The 26799-nt window shown below is 42.5% G+C and overlaps 2 protein-coding genes across 3 annotated transcripts; both read left to right on the forward strand.

The window, feature by feature from the left end:
• Positions 1–4289: 4289 nt before the first annotated feature.
• On the forward strand, positions 4290–11049 carry syt8 (synaptotagmin VIII). 2 transcript variants are annotated; one of them, XM_071405566.1, is made up of 9 exons: positions 4290–4439; positions 6425–6547; positions 7063–7232; positions 7472–7558; positions 7833–8000; positions 8154–8321; positions 8480–8573; positions 8926–9059; positions 9267–11049. In XM_071405566.1, exons 2-9 carry the CDS (start codon positions 6439–6441, stop codon positions 9504–9506), a joined length of 1170 nt encoding a protein of 389 aa, XP_071261667.1. In that variant the 5' UTR covers positions 4290–4439; positions 6425–6438; the 3' UTR covers positions 9507–11049. The 2 variants fall into 2 exon arrangements, with proteins under 2 accessions (XP_071261667.1, XP_071261665.1); XM_071405564.1 differs by having other exon boundaries at positions 4291–4439; positions 8480–8597.
• A 4721-nt stretch (positions 11050–15770) lies between these two features.
• On the forward strand, positions 15771–25401 carry LOC139578234 (uncharacterized). The gene is made up of 5 exons (XM_071405574.1): positions 15771–16057; positions 16717–16814; positions 16946–17032; positions 17739–17923; positions 21528–25401. Exons 2-5 carry the CDS (start codon positions 16727–16729, stop codon positions 22431–22433), a joined length of 1266 nt encoding a protein of 421 aa, XP_071261675.1. The 5' UTR covers positions 15771–16057; positions 16717–16726; the 3' UTR covers positions 22434–25401.
• The last annotated feature ends 1398 nt before the right edge of the window (positions 25402–26799 follow it).

Below are 26799 nucleotides of genomic sequence, written 5' to 3' on the forward strand. Positions count from 1 at the left end.
TAGGAATCTTATCAATGTTATAGTTACAAAATAACATAAATTTGAAGCCACCAAAACGGAAGAAGATATAATGAGTGATGAAATTATACACTGATGAGTGTATAAACAACTTAAAGTTCGATTCTTTAAGAAATGTTTAGCCCAATTTATCTTAAAAGTCTTATTCAATGTAGACCCATCTGTCTATCGCCTCCTTTGAATTCCATGCTGTCACAGTTACCAGCCCTTTCAAGCTTAACATCCTTATCATTTATCGCCCTCCAGGTTCCCTTGGAGAGTTCATCAATGAGCTTGACGCCCTGATAAGTTCCTTTCCTGAGGATGGCTTACCTCTCACAGTTCTGGGTGACTTTAACCTCCCCACGTCTACCTTTGACTCATTCCTCTCTGCCTCCTTCTTTCCACTCCTCTCCTCTTTTGACCTCACCCTCTCACCTTCCCCCCCTACTCACAAGGCAGGCAATAAGCTTGACCTCATCTTTACTAGATGCTGTTCTTCCACTAATCTCATTGCAACTCCCCTCCAAGTCTCCGACCACTACCTTGTATCCTTTTCCCTCTCGCTCTCATCCAACACTTCCCACACTGCCCCTACTCAGATGGTATCGCGCCGTCCCAACCTTCGCTCTCTCTCCCCCGCTACTCTCTCCTCTTCCATCCTATCATCTCTTCCCTCTGCTCAAACCTTCTCCAACCTATCTCCTGATTCTGCCTCCTCAACCCTCCTCTCCTCCCTTTCTGCATCCTTTGACTCTCTATGTCCCCTATCCTCCAGGCCGGCTTGGTCCTCCCCTCCTGCTCCGTGGCTCGACGACTCATTGCGAGCTCACAGAACAGGGCTCCGGGCAGCCGAGCGGAAATGGAGGAAAACTCGCCTCCCTGCGGACCTGGCATCCTTTCACTCCCTCCTCTCTACATTCTCCTCTTCTGTCTCTGCTGCTAAAGCCACTTTCTACCACTCTAAATTCCAAGCATCTGCCTCTAACCCTAGGAAGCTCTTTGCCACCTTCTCCTCCCTCCTGAATCCTCCTCCCCCTCCTCCCTCTCTGCGGATGACTTCGTCAACCATTTTGAAAAGAAGGTCGACGACATCCGATCCTCGTTTGCTAAGTCAAACGACACCGCTGGTTCTGCTCACACTGCCCTACCCTGTGCTTTGACCTCTTTCTCCCCTCTCTCTCCAGATGAAATCTCGCGTCTTGTGACGGCCGGCCGCCCAACAACCTGCCCGCTTGACCCTATCCCCTCCTCTCTTCTCCAGACCATTTCCGGAGACCTTCTCCCTTACCTCACCTCACTCATCAACTCATCCTTGACCGCTGGCTACGTCCCTTCCGTCTTCAAGAGAGCGAGAGTTGCACCCCTTCTGAAAAAACCTACACTCGATCCCTCCGATGTCAACAACTACAGACCAGTATCCCTTCTTTCTTTTCTCTCCAAAACTCTTGAACGTGCCGTCCTTGGCCAGCTCTCCTGCTATCTCTCTCAGAATTACCTTCTTGATCCAAATCAGTCAGGTTTCAAGACTAGTCATTCAACTGAGACTGCTCTTCTCTGTGTCACGGAGGCGCTCTGCACTGCTAAAGCTAACTCTCTCTCCTCTGCTCTCATCCTTCTAGACCTATCGGCTGCCTTTGATACTGTGAACCATCAGATCCTCCTCTCCACCCTCTCCGAGTTGGGCATCTCCGGCGCGGCCCACGCTTGGATTGCGTCCTACCTGACAGGTCGCTCCTACCAGGTGGCGTGGCGAGAATCTGTCTCCGCACCACGTGCTCTCACCACTGGTGTCCCCCAGGGCTCTGTTCTAGGCCCTCTCCTATTCTCGCTATACACCAAGTCACTTGGCTCTGTCATATCCTCACATGGTCTCTCCTATCATTGCTATGCAGACGACACACAATTAATCTTCTCCTTTCCCCCTTCTGATAACCAGGTGGCGAATCGCATCTCTGCATGTCTGGCAGACATATCAGTGTGGATGACGGATCACCACCTCAAGCTGAACCTCGGCAAGACGGAGCTGCTCTTCCTCCCGGGGAAGGACTGCCCGTTCCATGATCTCGCCATCACGGTTGACAACTCCATTGTGTCCTCCTCCCAGAGTGCTAAGAACCTCGGCGTGATCCTGGACAACACCCTGTCGTTCTCAACTAACATCAAGGCGGTGACCCGTTCCTGTAGGTTCATGCTCTACAACATTCGCAGAGTACGACCCTACCTCACACAGGAAGCGGCGCAGGTCCTAATCCAGGCACTTGTCATCTCCCGTCTGGATTACTGCAACTCGCTGTTGGCTGGGCTCCCTGCCTGTGCCATTAAACCCCTACAACTCATCCAGAACGCCGCAGCCCGTCTGGTGTTCAACCTTCCCAAGTTCTCTCACGTCACCCCGCTCCTCCGCTCTCTCCACTGGCTTCCAGTTGAAGCTCGCATCCGCTACAAGACCATGGTGCTTGCCTACGGAGCTGTGAGGGGAACGGCACCTCCGTACCTTCAGGCTCTGATCAGGCCCTACACCCAAACAAGGGCACTGCGTTCATCCACCTCTGGCCTGCTCGCCTCCCTACCTCTGAGGAAGTACAGTTCCCGCTCAGCCCAGTCAAAACTGTTCGCTGCTCTGGCACCCCAATGGTGGAACAAACTCCCTCACGACGCCAGGTCAGCGGAGTCAATCACCACCTTCCGGAGACACCTGAAACCCCACCTCTTTAAGGAATACCTAGGATAGGATAAAGTAATCCTTCTAACCCCCCCCCCTTAAAAGAGTTAGATGCACTATTGTAAAGTGGTTGTTCCACTGGATATCATAAGGTGAATGCACCAATTTGTAAGTCGCTCTGGATAAGAGCGTCTGCTAAATGACTTAAATGTAAATGTAGAAAAATCCCCCCAAAATTGAGACCACTATTTCCATGATTTCATAACGACACATTTCCTAATATTATGTGTATGATTTTTCCAGATGAAGTTGAAAAGCATCTGGTCAATGAGAATCCAGATTTAGGCATCACATGGAATTTAACAGTTTCATTTCACGTCATGCTGTTCATATGAATAATTTATGATAATTTACCGGTTTCTCGCAGTTATTTATATTGGGAAAAGGGAGTGGTTTTGGGCGATAAATCTCGATAACTAGGTTCCTGCCCTTCAACCCTAATCGGGATTGCACACCATTGAAACCATCCATCTTGATAATGCGGAAGAGAGTGAAAAAAAAAGAAAAAATAACCCAAACAATCTCATACTCCAAGTTTTTTTATGTAAACAAAAGTAAAATGTCAAAAGACTTACGAATAGGCATTTGTGCACAATGGTCTTTTTGAATAGGCTATAATAACAAACTTCAACATGTGAGGAACAAATTATGCAGAATAAGGAATCATTTGGAACAGTGCTTGGATCGCCTTTATACACTGTATATCCCACATCAGATTGCCCTACCTTGTTGTTGTGTTTTTCCGTACTGAGAGAAAAAGATACTGAACCAATACTGCCATCTGCTGCACAGGAGTAGTAGGACAAACAAAACTACACAAGTTATCCCCTAAAAACGAATATTATTATAATCAAGGTCATATTTGTACTCCAAAATGAATATTAAGAAAAACTATAGCTAAGCCTTATTGATAAGATTCTTAATATTTGATTGGATTTGTTATGGAAACCATATAGCCACAGCGGAAGCTATGATTATTGTTAGCAACTATTTAAATATGTATTTTTATAAATGCAAGACAACTTTCAACATGAATAAAAGTCAGAGAGCTCCATCTATAGGGCACATGTAGATTGAATATGATTGGAGATAAATATCAATAGTTATTTGCTCAATAAACAGACGATGGAGGGGTTGACTATTGACTCATGGAGGGACCGATGTTACTTTGTTGTAACTGAACCGGTTTAGTCTAGGCATCTTCCTATGTTAATGCAAATGTTTGTGTTTTTAACCTTGGTTTCCTTTCAAGATGGAATATGATACCTTACTGCAGTATTGGTTCATCCCATGTTTATACAACATATCCAGACTACTGTTCTACTGTTCTACTGTTCTCTTCTCTAATGCTGAGGTGGAGCCAAACATTCCAATGCTGTACGTGTTCCCTGACACACACACACACACACACACACACACACACACACACACACACACACACACACACACACACACACACACACACACACACACACACACACACACACACACACACACACACACACACACACACACACACACACACACACACACGTGTGGTGTCACTGTGTGTACATGAGGCGTGATAGTGTGTTGAGGAAATACATCAGAGCTCCCTATCATCTACAAGTTGTAACAAAATGGAAGGAAGGGATGATTGGGATCAAGAAATAGACTAGACACATCATTGGATTTCACATTTCTGGAAACAAACGTGTCAATTATCATTGGAGAAAAGGTGAGTAAATCAATTTACCAGTGTGATATTTACACATTTAGAAGTAACCCACTCAATCTCCATTACAGAAAAAAAATTGTAAACCAGAATACACCGTTTATTGAGCTGTTTAATACTAGTAAAAAGCATCGGTAACATAATTTACTCATACATTTTATTGTAAATTAAAGTGTGATACTGCAGGACAATATTGAAGGCTACGCCCTAACTGAGATTACCTTTCTTTGCTTAGCAATGAACTATGTGAAATACATGGATTGGTCTAAGCAGAAGAATGGCTATTTATCTTCCACATGAGACCACTTCTTGATCAAACACTTTATACAGAATGTTTATGGGCCGATCCAGCCACTTTCAGGCTTTCAGGGCCAAGTGACTTCCTTCCCCTCATTTGTTATAATCCTGTAACTCCCTTTTGCTGGAGAACTGCATGGGTGAATGATAAAAGTAGGCTACAGTAATAAGGATACAAACTACGCTGGTACTGAAACAGTGAGTACTACTTTAGTTTTTACATATACGTTTCCCTATATTGTAAGTAAAACCTGATTCTTTCAGAATATAGGTATCTATTAATAAAAAAATGTTTTGGCTGTTGTATGGTTGTTGGTTGTGTTCATGTGGACAAAGACTCAAGCTCTTGTGATACTCTGTTTTTTAATTACCTTTGTTCTAACACTCAAATACTGTGTCTTCGAACTAGCAGCTACTGTTGTTCCACTGGATGTCATAAGGTGAATGCACCAATTTGTAAGTCGCTCTGGATAAGAGCGTCTGCTAAATGACTTAAATGTAAATGTAAATGTATAAAACACCTTGTATTGGGTTTTAGGGACAATGTACATTGGGGGTGAATTTCTTTGTATTGACTTTTCCTTACTTTTGACACATTCCAATTGGAAAGCACCTATGTATGAATGTATTTACGTCATGTAAAGCAAAGAAACGTAATCCGCCGTGCTGTGGTCATTTAGAAAGTGATGTTATCAGAGAGTGCAGCACACCCTGTTTTAATTTGCCTGTGTGGAGCTGTCAGCACTCAACCATGTAGTTGTTTAACAATGGTGGTGGCTAAGTATCCACTCTCCTCTGTCATTGCAAACCAAGTTTTTGGAAGCAGAGGCACAATATTTTGTGTGTAAGAAAGAATGGGTGTTGGCTACAACTTGAGTTTAAACCAGTGGTGTAAACTACTTAAGTAAAAATACTTTCAAGTACTACTTAAGTAGTTCTTTAGGTATCTGTACTTTACTATAAAAAAATTGACAAGTTTTACTTTTCCTCCACTACATTCCTGAAGTAAATAATGTACATTTTACTCCATACATTTTCTCTGACATCCAAAAGTACTCGTTACATGTTTAATGCTTAGCAGGATAGAAAATGCTCCAATTCACACACTTATCAAGAGAACATCCCCGGTCATCCCTGCTGCCTCTGATCTGGCGGACTCACTAAACACAAATGCTTCATTTGTAAATGTTGTCTGAGTGTTGGAGTGTGCACCTGGCTATCCGTAAATTTAAAAAACAAGAAAATAATTTTATCTGGTTTGCTTAATATAAAGAATGTGAAATGATTTATGATTTTAATATACTTAAGTATATTTAAAACCAAATACTTTTAGACTTTTACTCAAGTTGTATTTTGCTAGGTGACTTTCACTTTTACTTGAGTCATTTTCTATTAAGGTATCTTTACTTTTACTCAAGTATGACAATTTGGTACTTTTTCCATCACTGGTTTAGGTTTCAACATCAAAGCTATGATCTCCAAACAATTATCTGTAAACTTAACAAAAATGGTTTAAGGCAAAGAAAATGATTAGTGCTTTATCTTACCAGAGTAGACTGCTGAGGAGCAACAGTACAGTAACTGTGTTAAAGTAGAAGTCGGTGTCAATAAACACTGTAGCAACCTGAGCTATGAACTAACCAAATTGCTTTTCCTCATTGTCTGTGTTTGCTGTTTGCGCTCGATTCTAGGTCACAGCTACACCATGTTTCCTAAAATCCCATTAGCTAAGGGCACCGTAACCCCTAACACTACAGCCAGCCACACCACCGCCGCTCCCGGGTTTATAGACCAACTACTGAACAAGATTCCCTGTGAGTAACCCCCTAAATCCCCCCGCCTCTTGCTCTACCCCCCCCCCCCCCCCCCCTCTGTCCCCCCACCCCTACCCTCTCCTGAGTGGGCACCCCTATGCTGCCCCCCTTCTGTCCCACTTTCAACAGACATGGCAGGGGAGAGCTGCCTGCTTGCCTGGACACCTGTCTCCATGTGTCATATCTAATTCCACTCCCAACACACATTTCTTAGCTCTCCATTTTCACTTATTATACAAGTTTATATCGCCTGAATCTTGCTGGCTGTGCTCTTGCTGCATGCTTCAGATGTGTGTCATAGTGAGACAAGTTGACTACACTGACTCTCTCAAGACTCGGCAGCTAGGGGCTGCTGCTCTCACATAAATACAAGGCAAATGTCTTTTCGAATAGCTCTCCATTTCTACTTGTTACAAGTTCATCTCTTCTTCATCCTGCTGGCTGTGCTCTTGCCTCATGCTTCAGATGTGTGTCACAATGAGACAAACTGCTGTCTTTTTTTTTGTCTCACTCAGTGCCAAGATGGGCCATTTACACCATCTTTGCTGTCATTGTCTTGATGTTTTTGGTGTGTATTATCTGCATCTGTGCGAAATGCTGCTGCAAGAGCAAGAAAAAGATAAAAAAGAAGCCGGACAATCAAATCAATCTACAAGGGGTGATTGGTTCCTCGACTACATCGCTAGTAAGTACTGGGAGTAGTAGTCGTCGTAGCTAGATCTTGGTGGGATAGCGCAGAGCGTCTGCTCCATTCTATCCATTTATTTTTGTTTAGACTGGTCGCCGTTGTGAAGAAGGAGTGAGGTAGAGGTGCAGCTTTAGCTCCTTATGTCTGTTAGGATGGGCCGCTGATTGAGGGATTGGTTGGCTGGCCGATGAATGTGATTGGCTGGTTCAAGCTATGACAGTGTTCTTGATGGGCAGGTCCAACATGGCTCGGATGATGCAGGCTACGGCTCAGCTAAAAACCGGGGAAGACTACTCTATTCTCTGGAATACAAGGCACAAGAGGTTAGAATTAACTTAATTAGTCTTTTGAACTTGTAACTTGATCAAAATACTGTAGCCACCACAAGCCATAGAACTAAAGTTCCCCTTTGATTACAGATTAAACAAGATATTAATTATCACACGTATAAAGAGAAATGTCTGCTTTTTCAAAATATCACTGAAGTAGAATTCAGTGTGTATTTATTTTTCTACCATACAGTGATATCGCGTTTTTCTGGCACCCTTATCTTCCCCTACTATCTTTGACTATCCTGCCATCTCTCATACCCTGCAGCTGACAGTGGGGCTCAAAGAGGCTGCAGCTCTGACAGCCATGGACCGGAGTGGCACCTCTGACCCCTATGTTAAAGTCTACATCACTCCCAACAAGTCAAAGACATTCGAGACTAAGGTCTACAGGAAAACCCTCAACCCTGTGTTCAATGAACACTTCACATTTAAGGTATTTGAAGGGTATTATACACATGTTATTATAGCATTATTACCAGACAGTATACCAATTTGAGAGGTTTGTAAACTGTTTTACATACTATACACAGTGTGAGTCTGTGTTTCTGCACCACTCTTGACTCGTGCCTGACTATCTTGTGTCCAGATTGACAAGGCTGAGCTCAATGAGTCCACCATAGTCATGAAAGTGTTCGACTTCGATAGATTCTCCAAACACGACATCATCGGGGAGCTGAGGCTGCAGCTCGGAATCATCGACTGGAACCATGTGATCGAAGAGTGGGAAGACCTGAGAGAACCCTCCAAGTTTGAGGTCAGGAGATTTACTTGATTTCTGGAACAAAATAGTGCAGGTCAAAAGGGTTTTTTCAAACAGCATTTGAATATCACAAAGTTCTCAAATCTAGCCATAGGCCTACTTTGCCTTGACATCTATAGGCCCACATAGTGAATTTCCACATGTGATTACAGGATGAAATTCTGGGGGAGATCTGCTTCTCGTTGCGTTACGTCCCCACCACTAACAAGCTGACTGTTGTCATCCTGGAAGCCAAGAACTTAAAGGGTATGGACAAAGGGGGCTCATCAGGTAGGTGGAAGCCTGGCTCTCTGAGAGGAAGACTGAGTGGTTGTTTTGCTGAAGAGGCTAGTTATGATTAGCCTGGAATCCAGACCTGTTTTGTGCTGACATTCCACTCCTTGTTCTCAGTCAGTGTCATGCAACAAACATGTAACATGGAGAAACAAAGAGTGGAATGTTACCACAAAACAGGTCTGGATTCCAGCCTAAGTTATTAATTAAACAAATAATATTCTGTTATTATTGAGGCCAGTTTCGATTATCAGAAATAATACTGCATTATTTGTGAGGCAGTGGATGCTCAAACTACTCTCTACTGTATTCATGTACACTGTAGATCCCTATGTAAAAGTGCAGCTAGCTCTGGACAAGAAGAAGTGGAAGAGAAAGAAGACGTCTGTTAAAAAGTGCACACTGAATCCCTACTTCAACGAATCCTTTACGTTTGATGTGTCGTTTGAACAAATTCAAGTAAGTATGATCTTATCTCAGAATATGGCTAAGATGAGGCCAGTTACAAGCTCAACAGCCTGCATGCTATGGAGCTTCAGAAAATAGGCCATCTCTTTACATTATAATGTTATTTTGTTGGCAAAATCATTTAAACAAAACGATTATGGGACATTCTCTGTAAAAGCACAGTTTGCAGTGACTGTTCTCTGCTGTTGCTCCCTACAGAGGGTTCACCTGATGATTTCCGTGTGGGACCATGACAAGTTGACCAGGAACGACGCCATAGGGAAGATTTTCCTGGGTTGTGATGCTGCAGGGAACCAGCTGAGGCACTGGGCAGACATGCTGTCCAATCCCCGTAGGCCTGTGGCTCAGTGGCACAACCTGCTTTCCAACGAACAAGTGGACTCCACCCTCGACCTCAAACACACAGTTAGGATCCCCTTCATCAATAAGAACTTTTGAGAAATGTTAGACTTGCCAGACTCATGGCACTCAAGTGGCTGTGGGAAGAGGTTAGAGAAAATCCTCTTCCATGGCCCGACATAACCAGATTCCTCCTTTTACTTCACTAAGCTAATAGCAGCTTGGAGGCCCTAGCACTTTTAAACGCTGCAAAATACAGTGCCTTCAGAAAGTATTCACACCCCTTGACTTTTTCAACATTTGGTTGTGTTACAGCCTGAATTTAAAATTGATTATATTGAGATTTTTATGTCACTGTCCTACACACAATACCCTATAATTTCAAAGTGGAATTATGTTTTTAGAAATATTTACAAAAAATATTTTTATGAAAAGCTGAAATGTTTTGAGTCAATAAGTATTGAACCTCTTTGTTATGGCGAGCCTAAATAAGTTCAGGAGTAAAAATGTGCTTAACAAGTCACATAATAAGTTGCATAGAATTCACTCTGTGTGCAATAATAGTGTTTAACATGATTTTTGAATGACTACCTCATCACTGTACCCCACACATACAATTATCTGTAAGTTCCCTCAGTTGATTAGTGAATTTCAAACACAGATTTAACCACAAAGACCAGGGAGGTTTTCCAATTCTTCTCAAAGAAGGGCACCTATTTGTAGATAAAGGAAAAAAAGCAGACATTGAATATCCTTTTGAGCATGGTGAAGTTACACTTTGGTTGGTGTATCTATACACCCAGTCACTACAAGGATACAGGCGTCCTTCCTACCTAAGGAAGAAAAACACTCTGGGATATCACCATGAGGACAATGGGGATTTTAAAACAGTTACAGAGTTCAATGGCTGTGATAGGAGAAAACTGAGGATGGATCAACAACATTGTAGTTACTCCACAATACTAACCTAAATGACAGAGTGAAAATAAGCAAACCTGTACAAAATAAGGCAATACGGCACTAAAGTAAAACTGCAAAAATTGTGGCAAAGAAATTAACTTAATTAATGTTCTGAATACAAAGCATTACGTTTTAGGGCAAATCCAACATAACACATCATTGAGTACCACTCTTCATATTTTCAAGCATGGTGGTGGCTGCATCATGTTATGAGTATGCTTATCATCGGCAAGGACTAGGGAGTTTTTTGGGGGATAAAAATAAATGGAATAGAGCTAAGCACAGGCAAAAGCCTAGACGAAAACCTGGTTCAGTCTGCTTTCCAACAGACACTGGGAGACAAATTCACCTTTCAGCAGGACAATAACCTAAAACACAGTTACTTACCAAGCCAACATAGAATATTCCTGAGTGGTCTAGTTACAGTTTTGACTTAAATCAGGCTTGAAAATCTAAGTAATGGCTGTCTAGCAATGATCAACAACAAACTTGACAAAGCTTGAAGAATTTTAAAAAGAATAATGTGCAAATATCGTACAATCCAGGTGTGAAAAGCTCTTAGAGATTTTCCCAGAAAGACTCTCAGCCAAATGTGATTATAACATGTATTGACTCAGGGGTGTGAATACTTATGTAAATGAGATATTTCTGCATTTCATTTTCAATAAATTTGCTAAAAACATGTTTTCACTTTGTTATTTTGAGGTTTTTGTGTAGATGGTTGCAAAACAAAATCTATGTAATCCATTTTGAATTTAGGTTGTAACACAACAAACTGTGGAATAAGTCAAGGGATATGAATACTTTCTGAAGGCATTGTCTATGCTGCCATTTTTATAGACATTTCATGATAAACACATGATAATTTAGGAATAATACAATTATAGAAGCTCAATTATTTTCTATGTAGTCCGTTGTTTATTGTTTTTTTCCTCAGATTGAATAACCTTACAAGCAAACTTCAACACTGCACACATGACTGGCATGTTCATAAAAAAGTCATTACAATTTGTCTCAGTTGTAGAACAATTATCATAGTGTCTACCTCAAGTTATTCAACAAACACTGCCCCTATATGGAAATATTCTAAATCTCTTACTTGATGGTAATATGCAATAAATCCATGTATGGCTTCTAATTTCCCCAAAGCATCTGATTGAATGTGTCTGATTGAATCTCAGATGATAATATCATGTGCTCTACCTTGGGTCAATTAACCTGAGTTCAGCAGCCTCCTCTCTCCCAATTGACACAGGGTTGGTACAGTGGGAAATCAGGGAGCCACAGCAGTGTCAGCCTATAATACCTTTAGATTAACATGGATCCCGATGGGAGGGATAAAACAACAGAAGCAGGGCTTGGAGTCTGAGCCAGCGTTGTCAGCACCAACTGTACACATGCTCATTACAGCTACCTAATGAGGAGCTATGTTTTGGACAGAGCTGGAAGCACTGTGGCCACTACAATAGGGGATGTTGCTTACTGCTCTCACAGGTGGTCAGGTGTAACATATTGAATGGTATGAAATAAGTAAAGGAGTTTTTTCATAGTGCATAGTTCATAGTGCATGAGTCAAACATACCCTTAACACAATAGTATTGCAACACATTTAGCAATATTGCAACAAATATGGAAGTTTGAGTATAACTTGGAAAGGTTTAGACTTTGATTAAACTGGGTTCTAACCATGCTAGGTCAGTTATCATAGAGTGAAATTCAAAGAAGGGGCTATGCCTATAAGAGGAAATTAGAAGGATTCAAAGAAAATTTCTTCAATCTCCAATTAAATCGTATTTTTTAATGGTTGTATTGGAAATTAAATAGACCTTCTCTCATTTCCAATTATAATGTTTCAATGGAAATCAAATAGATTTTCTCAGAATCCTCTTCATTATTCCGGTGAATTGTTACTTCCTGGAAAGAGATGAATGGATGACCAGTGTGTGTGAGAGCAGAACTGCGCGTGTTACCAGAATATAAGGATCTGAGTGATGATCCAGCAGCAGAGCCAAACCAAAGGTCATGGCTCACACTGCTGTGTTTTCCACCCACTCTGTCCTGTGACACAGGCTCTCCCGCTGGGTGACCTGGCCTGTGGTGAGCCTCCCAACGCTGGGCACAGTAACATGAAAGAGCCCCTGGGAACCATGGAACATGCCTGTTCTGATCCTGACTACAGGCCTGATCAATAAACCACGGATAGCATACTCCCTGGTAGAGTTAGTAAGCCCACTCCCTGGTAGAGTTGGTAAGCCCACACCCTGGTAGAGTTGGTAAGCCCACTCCCTGGTAGAGTTAGTAAGCCCACTCCCTGGTAGAGTTAGTAAGCCCACTCCCTGGTAGAGTTAGTAAGCCCACTCCCTGGTAGAGTTAGTAAGCCCACTCCCTGGTAGAGTTAGTAAGCCCACTCCCTGGTAGAGTTAGTAAGCCCACTCCCTGGTAGAGTTGGTAAGCCCACTCCCTGGTAGAGTTAGTAAGCCCACACCCTGGTAGAGTTAGTAAGCCCACTCCCTGGTAGAGTTGGTAAACCCACTCCCTGGTAGAGTTAGTAAGCCCACTCCCTGGTAGAGTTAGTAAGCCCACTCCCTGGTAGAGTTAGTAAGCTCACTCCCTGGTAGAGTTAGTAAGCCCACTCCCTGGTAGAGTTAGTAAGCCCACTCCCTGGTAGAGTTAGTAAGCCCACTCCCTGATAGAGTTAGTAAGCCCACTCCCTGGTAGAGTTAGTAAGCCCACTCCCTGGTAGAGTTAGTAAGCCCACTCCCTGGTAGAGTTAGTAAGCCCACTCCCTGGTAGAGTTAGTAAGCCCACTCCCTGGTAGAGTTGGTAAGCCCACTCCCTGGTAGAGTTAGTAAGCCCACACCCTGGTAGAGTTAGTAAGCCCACTCCCTGGTAGAGTTAGTAAGCCCACTCCCTGGTAGAGTTAGTAAGCCCACTCCCTGGTAGAGTTGGTAAGCCCACTCCCTGGTAGAGTTAGTAAGCCCACTCCCTGGTAGAGTTAGTAAGCCCACTCCCTGGTAGAGTTAGTAAGCCCACACCCTGGTAGAGTTAGTAAGCCCACACCCTGGTAGAGTTAGTAAGCCCACTCCCTGGTAGAGTTAGTAAGCCCACTCCCTGGTAGAGTTAGTAAGCCCACACCCTGGTAGAGTTAGTAAGCCCACATCCTGGTAGAGTTAGTAAGCCCACACCCTGGTAGAGTTAGTAAGCCCACACCCTGGTAGAGTTAGTAAGCCCACACCCTGGTAGAGTTGGTAAGCCCACTCCCTGGTAGAGTTGGTAAGCCCACTCCCTGGTAGAGTTAGTAAGCCCACTCCATGGTACCAGACACATCACATGACACCAAGAGTCATTTAGCATGAGGCAAATGGGCAGAAAACAAGCAGATGATCTGTCAATGGGGCTCCATCTAATTCATAATGTGGTTGTTAGTTCTCTCTAAGCATATTGTTTGAAGTGCTTCTGGAGTCATTGTTTGCGTAAAGACCCAAGCGTCACAAGCAGGTGTTGAATAATAGGCACAGAGGAGAGAGAAAGGCCTCGGAGAGGCAGGTGTCTTGGCAACAGGCAGGCAGGGCCTTCCCTTGCCGTCTCGCGGGGTTCTTATCGAAGCATACCTTGCACCTGAAAAATAAGAGCTGAGAAGCTTGAGGGGTTCTTTGAAATGTAAATGACGCCCCCCCACCTACACACCTATCCCCCACCTACAGACCTACCCACCCACTCTCTGGACATTGTGTGTCTGTATATCAATGCATTTGCAAGTGTCCAACACTCTACACCAACACTTCATTCACACCGACACCACAAATGCCCTGGACATTTCACAATGGCACCTCAGTCATGATGTTTGTCAGTAAATGTGCAGTATGACACACTGCTGGACTGACTCCTCTGTCATCATGACTATGAGATATTCACCTTAAATTATAAACATTTTGATGTTACCTATTGCATGATGCATATTAAATAGAAAGAGGCTTGTGCAGCTTACAATGCTGATATAGACATTGCTATTGTAATGTTTTCAAGGACACAGTTACAACATCTGGCCTACAATCTCCCTATGCACCACCCTATCTAGTGAGTTCCCTAGGTCCTCCATAGTCAGATGGGCCTATGTCATTGAGATTAAACTATTCTATCTCTATGGGCCTATGTCATAGAGATACAACTATTCTATGACTATGGGCCTATGTCATAGAGAAAAAACTATTCTATCACTATGGGCCTATGTCATAGAGATACAACTATTCTATCACTATGGGCCTATGTCATAGAGATACAACTATTCTATGACTATGGGCCTATGTCATAGAGAAAAAACTATTCTATGACTATGGGCCTATGTCATAGAGAAAAAACGATTCTATCTCCATGGGCCTATGTCATAGAGATACAACTATTCTATGACCATGGGCCTATGTCATAGAGATACAACTATTCTATGACTATGGGCCTATGTCATAGAGATAAAACTATTCTATCACTATGGGCCTATGTCATAGAGTTACAACTATTCTATGACTATGGGCCTATGTCATAGAGAAAAAACGATTCTATGACTATGAGCATATGTCATAGAGACACAACTATTCTATTACTATGGGCCTATGTCATAGAGATAAAACTATTCTATCTCTATGGACTATGTGCTCAGCTGCTCTGTATGCAGCAGGGTGGCATCATGTGACTAGCGTTTCCAGGATACCTGGAGTGCGGCTAAGCTGCCCAATTAACGCTCGTCTTGAAAACCATTGCCTCATACAGTTTAAGTGATTGCTCTCAATGAGGGTTTGCTTCATGCAGATTGCAACCAGGGCATGAAAATAAGGTTTATTTGTCAATTGAGAGACGACGAGAGAAAATCCAATAAAATCATAGGCTATCACTACACAAGGTGAGTGTTTAAACCTTTTTGAATGTGAATTAGGCATAGGCAGCTTAGTATCCCAGATTGTTAGCCTACAAATGATTAAGGAACAATGTGGGATAATATGATGGTAATTTAATCTAATGATATAACCGTTTGATTATTGAAGAATATAATAATTATATGAGCCTACTCTATTGTTACACAACATATAAGGTTGTTTTCTACTATTTTTTTGTTATCTGAATTCTTAAAAAAAACTGTCATGGACTGTCAGTCCCTTAAATCGATTGCCCAGAAGAATTTGAGAGTTGCATTTCCCCAGCCCATTTATACCAAACCTATGGGACTGGATCACTATCAGACCAAGATGTCAAGATTTATATTTTAATATTCCATCAAATCAATTGATGACATTTGATACGTCTAATGGAGGCAATATTTGTTCAATTTTGTTATTTGTATATTCAATACAATTTTTCCTTGACAGAGTTGTCAACACAGGGGCCACAACGGACCACATTTACCGGGGGTGTATTTATTACGGAAACCGTTTACCGTTTAACAACCAAACAGAGAAAATTTAACGAAATGGGGCAGGACCTACCTGATTGTGTCCAATAGGAACTCTCGTTTGTTTTTTCCTCTTGGAATGGACGGTTTTTGCAACAACAAAAAAATGACAGACGAAACGTTTTGCAACAGAATCGGCGTAATGGTTATACCTCAGTAGAATTCCTAATCTCGTTATTGAGGTGATTTGTCCACGTGAGCTTCCGTACTGTTCATTCAGCTGAGAGCTGCAAAGAGCGAGTGGATGGGGGTTTGTGCTAACTGGAATTTCTATCCATTTCATTGTTGTTGTATGGACATTATGCAATAGTGTACTGTTTGTCTACATTATTTCGAATGCGCATTTATTGTGTGTGTGTCTCTTGCTGATTGGCGAGCATTCATTAAACAGCGACACTGCACCAACCTGTTCTAGCTAGCTAAATTTGCTAACAGTAGCTAGCTAACTAACGTTAGCAAGCTGTGTGCATACGGCATACCATAGCAGGCAGCAATATTATAATGCAATAAATTAATTTAGCAGAAATATGCTACGCTAAAAATGATTTGATTAGGCTCGGTTAGTCAATGCACGGCTTGGCACACGTCCCCAGGAATCCTACCGCTAGCTGATTAACTGGCTGGTAAAAGCAGCAGCGAGCCGACCGCCACCACCACAACATGAGTCAGATTAACGTTAGATGTCGGACTCTTTGAATACTCTCTGCTGCTACTTATCATTAATTTCAGTTTTACGGCGTCGGAGGGAGATTCTCTACTTTGACAATTGGTATATTTAGTTACCTAGGCAGTGTTGATTGATAGTTACAGATTGTCAGCAGCCATTATCAACACTGATATCGGATAGCTTTGTAAAATGTTGAAACCAATGTTGATCATCAGAATCCTCAATTAATCTGTCTGTTTCAGGAGGCAGAAAATGGAAACCGTGGAAAAATGGAACAAATGCCTAATATCACCTAAGTTATTGGATAGAAAAGTATTTCCCAAACAAAATGGCAAGACAGGTACTTGTTCTTCATGGGTTGCACTTTTAGTAATGTACACATAAAACAATGTTGCTTAACAAGTCATTGTGTATGAAGGAATGGTAAATGAAAATACAGAACTGAAAATATTAATGTTCTTTCATTCACAGGCATGATTGTGAAGCATCTTCACAACACATTCAGACTTCAACATAGTTTGCAGATACAGTCCATCAGTCGCTCAGAATGTGCCACTGGTAAGAAAATATTTGTCCTAAAACCTAGTGCCCTTTTTTATCCTGATAATATTTCAATGTTGACTATTTTTTGAGCATTGCATCCTAATTGTTGGGGTTGGGTTTTTGATAACAATCTGTTTTAGCACTATGCATTAGCTACAGCATATACAGAGGGTTCATTCTTATCATAACTAATCACATTGTAACACAGGTAAATATTCACACTGCTTTTGTCAATCAGGGATATCTCAGTGTTAATGTTTAGCCCCTCAGCAAGCAACAATTGGTCTAATATAAAAGGCTCCATTGTCTAGTACAGCGTTTCCCAAACTCGATCCTTGCCCCCTCCCCGGGTAAACATTTTGGTTTTTGCCCGATCACTACACAGCTGCTTCAAATAATCCAAGCTTGATGATGAGTTGGTTATTTGAATCAGCTGTGCAGTGCTAGTGCAAAAACCAAAATGGGACCAGGACTGAGGGTTTGGGACCAGTACAGGGTTTGTGAAACCCTGTACTAGTAGAACAGAAATGGCAACATTCACGGAGTGGTTGAGCTATTTATAAAACCACAGATGTTGCACTGTGACTATCCTTTTGCTTGTATGAGGCACTATGCTGTTGAGGCCTTTCTCGTAGTTTTCAAGAAACATTAGAACTGCAGAGTTACAGAACTTGGCAAGGCCTAATCTCTGGATGTTTTCCTACCTGTATATGTAATTCAGGCTCCTGTCCAAATTTGATGATGAGTAGGAATGAGCACCACGAGCCTCGGGCTGTCCCTGTTGCCCTCACCCCCCAGCTTGTCCCAAGGGCCCACCGGCCCCTCTGCCTCTCCGTCTCCTCAGATAGCAATGGCCGCTTCAAAGCTCTGGAGACCCAAGAGTGGAAGAACAATCTCAAAGCCCAGGTATGTCTGTCTACTAGGCCTATACTGGTGGTTTTCCCCATCAGTGACTACTGTTAGCTATGTGGGTGGCTGTAGTACTTGCATTGGAACCAGGGGTTGGAATCAAAATTCTTTGCCCAGAGCCACAATTTCTTTCTTTCTGTTCCACTGTTCCGACTAGCAAAATAAAGTTCTGAACTGGTTCGAACACCAAAAAAGAAACTGTTTATCGTTCCTTTTTGTTCCCTTTTAAACCTCTGAAATCAAATGACTTCACCAATGAATAGAGCTGCTTGCTATGGAGCTGGCAAGCTATGTACAGGCATTGGACAGACAAGTGTAGCAAAGGGTGTGACGTGACTGACATTGGAATGTCTTTGAACTTCAAAGAGTTGGCTTAACTAACGTTGGACCAGAGTTAGCCCTTGATTATGAGTTTTTTTGAGAGCTAGACCAGAGCTAGCTATAGTGCATTCGGAAAGTATTCAGACCCCTTGACTTTTTCCACATTTTGTTATGTTACAGCCTTATTCTAAAAATGAGTAAATCGTTTTTTTCCCTTATCAATCTACACATCATACCCCATAATGACAAAGCAAAATAGTTTTTTATACATTTTTGCAAATTAATAAAAACAATAATGAAAATAATATCACATTTACATAAGTATTCAGACCCTTTAGTCAGTACTTTGTTGAAGCACCTTTGGCAGCGATTACAGCCTAGGGTCTTCTTGGATATGACGTTACAAGCTTGGCACACCTGTATTTGGGGAGTTTCTTCCATTCTTCTCTGCAGATCGTCTCAAGCTCTGTCAGGTTGGATGGGGAGTGTCGCTGCATAGCTATTTTCAGTTCTAGAGATGTTGGATCGGGTTAAAGTCCGGGCTCTGGCTGGGCCACTCAAGGACATTTAGAGACTTGTCCCGAAGCCACTCCAGCATTGTCTTGGCTGTGTGCTTAGGGTAGTTGTCCTGTTGGAAGGTGAACCTTCGCCCAGTCTGAGGTCCTGAGCACTCTGGGGCAGGTTTTCATCAAGGATCTCTCTGTACTTTGCACTGTTCATCTTTCCCTCGATCATGACTAGTCTCCCAGTTCCTGCCACTGAAAAACAACCCCACAGCATGATGCTGCCACCACCATGCTTCACTGTAGGGAGAGTGCAAGGTTTCCTCCAGACGTGACGCTTGGCATTCAGGCCAAAGAGTTCCATCTTTGACCAGAGCACCTTGAGTCATTTCTTAGCCTTTTGACAAACTCCAAGCGGACTGTCCTGCCTTTTACTGAGGAGTGACTTCTGTCTGGCGGCTCTACGATAAAGGCCTGATTGGTGGAGTGCTGCAGAGATGGGAGAACTTTCCAGAAGGACAACCATCTCCACAGAGGAACTCTAGAGCCTCAGAAGGGCCTTGGTCATCTCCCTGACCAAGGCCCTTCTCCCCCGATTGCTAAGTTTGGCGGCCAGCTCTACGAGTCTTGGTGGCTCCAAACTTCTTCCATTTAAGAATGATGGAGGCCACTGTGTTCTTGGGGACCTTCAATGCTGCAGACATGTTTTGGTACCCTTCCCCAGATCTGTGCCTCGACACAATCCTGTCTCTGAGCTCTACGGACAATTCCTTCGACCTCATGGCTTGGTTTTTGCTCTGACATGCACTGTCAACTGATGGACCTTATATAGACAGGTGTGTGCCTTTCCAAATGATATCCAATCAATTGAATGTACCTCAGGTGGACTCCAAGTTGTAGAAACATCTCAAGGATGATCAGTAGAAACAGGATGCAGCTGAGCTCAATTTTGAGTCTCATAGCAAAGGGTCTGAATACTTATGTAAATAAGTAATTTCTGTTTTTTATTTGTAATACATTTACAAAAATTTCCACAAACCTGTTTTCGCTTTGAATTTATGGTGTATTGTGTGTAGATTGATGAGGAAAAACTATTATTTAATCAATTTTAGAGCAAGGCTGTAATGTAACAAGATGTGGAAAAAGTCAATGGGTCTGAATTCTTCCCGAATGCACTGTAGCTAACAAGCTTGTGTGTGCAGAGCAGAACCAGAAATAAAATAAAAACACATCTTACATTTTTTTAGCTAATAAATCCAATGTGAAATATGAAATCTATAGTGTCCTTAACTAGCATTAAAAAAGGTAATCCATTGTTCTCTACAATAAACAAACATATAAATCCAACATGAAAAGTGTTGGTCCCATGTTTAATGGGCTGAAATAAAAGATCCCAGAAATGTTCCATACAGTGCTTATTTCTCTCAAATTTTGTGCACAAATTTGTTTACAACCATGTTAGTGAGCATTTCTCCTTTGCTAAGGTAATCCATCCACCTGACAGTTGTGGCATATCAAGAAGCTGATTAAATAGCATGATCATTACACAAGTGCACCTTGTGCTGGGGACAATAAAAGACCACTCTAAAATGTGCTGTTTTGTCAGACAACACAATGCCACAGATGTCTCAAGTTTTGAGGGAGTGTGTAATTGGCAGGAATGTCCACCAGAGCTGTTGCCAGAGAATACAATTTTCATTTCTCTACTATAATGTCGTTTTAGAGAATTTGTCAGTACGTCCAACCGGCCTCATAACCCACGTGTAACCATGCCAGCCGTGGACCTCCACATCAGGCTTCTTCACCTGCAGGATCGTCTGAAACCAGCCATCCGAACAGCTGATGGAACTGTGGGTTTGCACAACCAAATAATTTCTGCACAAACGGTCTGAAACCGTCTTAGGGAAACTCATCTGTGTGCTCGTCGTCCTCACCAAGGTCTTGACCTGACTGCAGTTGGGCGTCGTAACCGACTTCAGTGGGCAAATGCTCACCTTCAATGGCCTCTGGCACACTAAAGAAGTGTGCTCTTCACAGATCAATTCTGGTTTCAACTGTACTGGGAAGATGGCAGACAGCGTCTATATAGCATCGTGTTGGCGAGCGGTTTGCTGATGACAACGTTGTGAACAGAGTGCCCCATGGTGGCAGAGTGCCTGTATTCCAGTCATGTGAAATCCTTAGATTAGGGCCTAATGAATTTATTTAAATTGACTGATTTCCTTATGTACTGTAACTCAGTAAAATCTTTGAAATTGTTGCGTTTTATGTTTTTGTTCAGTGTAAAATCTCTCCCTAATTTCTGAATGACGCCTGTAATGTCAGTAGCTACAGTAGACTATGCTTCGGGGGGAGGGGCAGATACCCTACACATGCACACACATTGGCAAAGATTTCCAGCTGGCAGGCAGACACTGGAATTAGTTTCTGAGTTGACAGTGAGGGCTTTGCATAGGCGCTTTATTTTTTAATTTTTTGTGGGACTGGAAAAAAATGTCCGGAATGTAAAATAACGTTAACCTGTTCTCATGCTTTTTAAAATAATGCCTCTGTTCCAGAACAATATAGATCACATTCATTGTCAGTTCTGGTTCTGTTCCTCTAAAAAAAAAAAAAAACGTTTCGGTTCCAACCCCTGATTGTTACTAGTATTTTAATGTATTGCTGACATCCCAAAATTATTTTCTTTGAAAGGACACAGATTTGATCTTCTGGTATGGTGCCCTACTTCAGTATGCTTTGTGTGTGTGTTTGATGTCATTTGTGTCTCCCTGCAGATGGAGCAGGCCCACAGTGCAGGAGCAGCCAGCAGCACAGGCTCCCTGGAGAGGGCCTCGTTGTTTTGTGCCTCTGGTTCCACCACGGCCTCCAGCTCTGGCCTATCCAGTCCCGTGGAGAACCTCACCAAGAGCAAGTCCTCCAGCCGCTTCTCCCTATTTTCCCCTCCCTGGAACAGCAGCTCAGAGTCCGACTCCAACCCCCCCTCCCGCTCCGGCTCCAAGAAGCTGCGTAACTACAGCATGAGAGCTGCCACAGGTCCGGCCGGGGTGGGGTCAGTGGGCAGGGCGGGTCCACCAGACACCCCAGACACGCCCAAACAGAACGTCCCGGAACACTTCCAGTACTCTGAGCCCGTCATCTCCAAGGTGACGGACTACATCTTCGTGGGCAACCTGAACGCAGCGTACAACGGGCGCACGCTGTGTCGCAACAACATTGACAGCATCATCGACATGAGCAGCATGCCGGGGGACCCCGGCCCAAGTCTCAGCCTTATCCCCTGCACCTGCTCCCGAGGAGCCCGCCACAGCTGGTCCCGCCTCAAGGTGGACATCCGCGATGTCCCAGACGCGCTGGGCGAGGGAAGCCCCGCCCTGAAGCAGCACTGCTTCGAGGACATCAACGAGTGCATCGAGGCTTCCACGGAAAAAAGGAAACGAGTGCTAGTCCACTGCCGTGACGGGTACTCCCTGGCTCCGACCTGTATCATCCAGTACCTCATGGTGAAGCAGAATATGCGGCTGATCTCGGCCTACGAGCTGCTGAGGGCCAAGTACCCCGTTAACATCAGGGAGTGTCACCAGAATGTGCTGGTGAGCCTGGAGAGAGCTCTGCGGCCTGGAGGGAACGTGGACCCAGAGTGCTTCAAGCAGGCCATCTCAAGGAAAGTGGCCTGGACCTGACCTGGCTCCTCCCCCTCCACTCCCCCTGTAGTTTGGCCCTCTTTATTTTTCTAATCTAACCGTGGCATTCAATGGATATTTTTCTATGGACAATTTTTGAAAGGCAGCTTTACTTTCTGTCATAGTCAACTGGATATGGAGATGTTGCCACTAACAGTGAGCTTCAAAAGTATTGGGACAGTGACACATTTTTTATGTTTTGGCTCTGTACTCCAGCACTTTGGATTTGAAATGATACGATGACTGAGGTTAAAGTGCGGGCTGTCAGCTTTCATTTTAGGGTATTTTCATCCATATCTGGTGAACCATTGTAGAAGTGTTTAGAAACCATATTCTATTCTTATTTACAATAAAAGTGACTCCAAAATGACACTACACATTATTTACCATTAATTTCTATTGGGCACAAAATAATCTGAAACACCACCAAAACAAACAGCAAATGCCTCCAACAAATTTGTAGAGTCTCACAAGCTTGATGTAATCTTTGCGTGCTAGGAATATGGGACCAAATACTAAACTTTTGACCAGTTTAATACAAATATAAGTGAATTTGTCCCAATATTTTTGGTATGTGCAAAAAGTGCTGTACTTTCTTAACGGTTCACCCGATATGGATGAAATTACCCTAAAATTAAAGCTGACAGTCTGCACTTTAACCTCAGTCATCGTATCATTTCAAATCCAAAGTGCTGGAGTACAGAGCCAAAACAACAACAAATGTCAGTCCCAATACTTTTGAAGCTCACTTGTACTTGCGACGCATCAAAATGCTTGTGAAAATGTAAATGCAAGTTGATGTATTTGTCCTCTTCTGAGCCCGTGAATTTGACTTTGATGTTTCTCCATAAGCGATTAGATGTTTTACTCTTTACGTCTGCTAGATATGGAAAATGTTTCATTCTAGACTGTGACTTCAGGCTGAATAAGCCCTGTGCCACGTTGGTTTTATTGTGGCTGTGTTTTTATTTCAGGGGAATTTGAATGGGAGTTCTCAGGAGAACTAATGATGATGTCATTCCAATATAGCTGCAAACACTGCTGATCTAATCTGAAAGCTCTGTGTGAATAATGGAGGACGTCACTGCTCTCTTGGATCTACATCGGCCAATCACAGGAGCAGATCATTACTGTACTATATCAGCGACATGCAGGGGACTTTGCACATGGATGCCGATTTGTTGTTGTAAATCCCTCCCTCACACCTCAATTGGTCTGTGACCCTCCTGCCACAGACAGACATAACAATGTGGTATCCTCCTCAGACATTTTCCATTATGGTTCAGAAGACCAGGTGGAAGACATTGAATTATCATAAATCATCCTCTATGAGGAAAACTAACTTACATGACGTTCCCTATCACTTTAACTCACCGTTGTAAACATTTGCTGTGGTACTTCTTGGAAACTGTGGCTTTGTAATTTCAGCTGTTGTGTATGCAATGAAAATGGATGGTCAGTATCTATCTCTCTGGAATGTCAGTATTAGTATATTATAAATCCGACTGAATGGTGATTCAGTGTTGTACTGCGAGAAATTCTATTGCACTACCTAAAAAGGTTCTCCAGAAATGCACAGTTTGATGGGTATTAGTAAGCTGACATGAATTTAAACACCAGTTATAACTTTTTTATTATCATTGTTCTGTGGTATGGAAATGTCTTTTTAATATTATTGTTTTGAAGACTTTGTGCTCTAGTGTTCGATTCAGTTAATTTGGTCCCAATATTTTTCCCTTAAAGGGACAGTTTGTTCAAAAGTAATATTTTCATTATTTTACTTATCTTAGAAGTAGTCATAGACCAGTAGTGACTACGTCTAGGATTAGGGTTTCATTACTTTGCTTCAGCCACAACAGGCTAAATGTTAGCATTCTCTACCTCAACACAAGGGTTGAATGTTGCCCACTTTAGAACTGTCTGAATTGCAAAGTCAACTCAAATTAACATAACATTGGAAAGCAAGACTTTCTCTCCAGGGAGTTGTGTAGAGGCTCATATGATTTAGAAAATAGTTACATTTCTGTAAAAAAAAAAAAAAAAATGGCTTGCTACAGTAATTTATCATATTCATAAAATGCCACTGATCCAATGTTATTGTAGTATGATTATGATCATAAACCACTATTCTTTTATCTGACAGATTTAATATTAGAATTGCTTATTTTTGTCAGTAGTGGTTATAGTACATTTTTGTTGTTCTGTGACCAGTATGGGTGGAATGGAAGCTTCAGTATATGAGTATGGTGCCTTTGCTTGAATTTGTCTTGTGCGACTGTACAGTGACACTTGCACACTTTGTATGCAGTTGTTGGGCGTTGATAAACATTTTTCTACTTTAAAATGTTGCCTATTGATGCTGTCAATGTTTTTAATTGGAATACATGACGTAAGGATTTTATGAAAGAATACAGTTATGTGAATTGGTTATTGCTGTAACATGTTTTGGTGGTCAGTGGGTGCACAGTCTCATGTACTATGCGAAATGTGGCTGTGACCATTCATCCATGATGTGATCGGGGTTACAGAATGACCCTAACTTTCCCAGAATTCCCAGGTGTTCCAGAAATCCTGGTTGGTGGATTCAGGGTTTTCTGTGGATTTCCACCTGATTCCTGGGATCTGGAAACCCTGGGAATTTTGCGACCCTAAATGTGATTATTCAACATTTTGTGCACTTCTGCACGCCATACAATTTAGGCCATAGACGGATGTTTTAACATTTTCATGGTGAATATACTATATTTAAAAAATAAATGGTTATAGAAGGTTTATTTGACCCTTGTGATGGTGTCTTTGGGTCGTCTCTCAACTTTGGTTTGGTTTTACAACTTGTTCTCAGGTGAACTGTATAATGGCCCAGAATGTTTTGACTGAACTGTATATGAAACCAGAATATGTGAAGCTACGCATTTCCTGTGTCGAGTTTTTGGTAGGTGTACATATTAAAAAAAGACGTTACATCATTGCCATATGTATATTGTTTGACCGGATTATTCTGTATAGAAACGTAAACAAAGTTGAGTCTTAGTGTTCTCAGGGTTCTATTCATTAGTGTATACCATAGCAAATGTTGCAAAACGTTTTGCCACAAAACCAAGTTTCTTATCAGTTCAGGTAGTCCATCCCCATTTCTCTCTGTTTTCTTCAGTTTGATGTCTAGTGAATTTACACGAGGCTAATCTTGGATTCCCCCAATTTAATATCAATCGTGATGTGAACAAGTGCACTCTCAAGGAGGGCGGAAAGGGTAGAGAATCATAGGAAAATGGGGGTTTCAAGGTTTGAGGTCGAGGATCAGGAAACTATTATTCTGCTATCTGAAGAGGAGACACACACACACAAAATACCCTCTGCAGAATAAGGAGCCAGGCACCAGTTTTAAAATAATCAGCTTTAAACATTCACATTTGTGAAGAAATTGCATCTTGACAACATCAGACATTCCTGCAGAGGGTGAAGGGGGGCTTGCTGACCGTGACCCCATCACAGTATTATTAGCCTTATCCCACACACAGGGCTAACACTCTCTGCTGCTGTGGCCTGTCTGTCACCAGCCTCCATGACTTCTATGACCTGCACGACTTCAGCTTTCCCTTTATTCCATCGCCTTGCCCCTCTTCTGGCTCTCACTGGTCCTTAAGTGCTACATATCCTCACAGTTTGCCTCTCTCCTCCCCTCCCATCTCCCCCATTCTCAGGCTTCATGTTGAGGCTGCTGTATTCACTTACCCACCTGTCCAACCCATTAGTGATGTGACGTCTGCAAAGAGCCTTTTTACATGCGATCGGGCATTTGATATCATTCCCACCCTTTGCCCATTGTAACACAGTGTTAGATTCAATGTAGTCCGGCTGTCTGGAAGAAACAGCTCTTCAGCTAACGTCATACCATACTGAATATGGCACTAAATTAAACATTCATATTCAATGGCAGATATTACATATATTATTACTAAAACAAACGTTCTTCTGTTTAGTATAAACACTTTTTCTCAGTGCTATGGTGACCGCCACCTCAACCTGGTATGTTCTGGAAGAAATGCCCAAGCATGATGCTGGTATATATTGATTCTCCTCTAACACATCACCATTAACTGCTCACTGTTTCTCTAAAGTAGCTTGCGCTGTGCTGTTGCTACTTCTGGTTAATTATACAAGTCTATTGGTCATTTCATGTACAGCTTCCTGAATAGTCTTCACTGTGCAGCCAAAACAAATTCCCTGGACCATTCTCTCACCCGCTGTCTCCTTAACTTTCATCACTGAGCATTCCCTCCTTCTTTTCTTCAGCCTGCTCAAACTGATGGTGGTGGTATCACACTGCCACTTCTCTGTAGAACTCTTTCTGAATGGTCATCTCCCT

Source organism: Salvelinus alpinus, chromosome 6 (genome assembly GCF_045679555.1).
Source record: "Salvelinus alpinus chromosome 6, SLU_Salpinus.1, whole genome shotgun sequence".
NCBI classification, from domain to species: domain Eukaryota; kingdom Metazoa; phylum Chordata; class Actinopteri; order Salmoniformes; family Salmonidae; genus Salvelinus; species Salvelinus alpinus.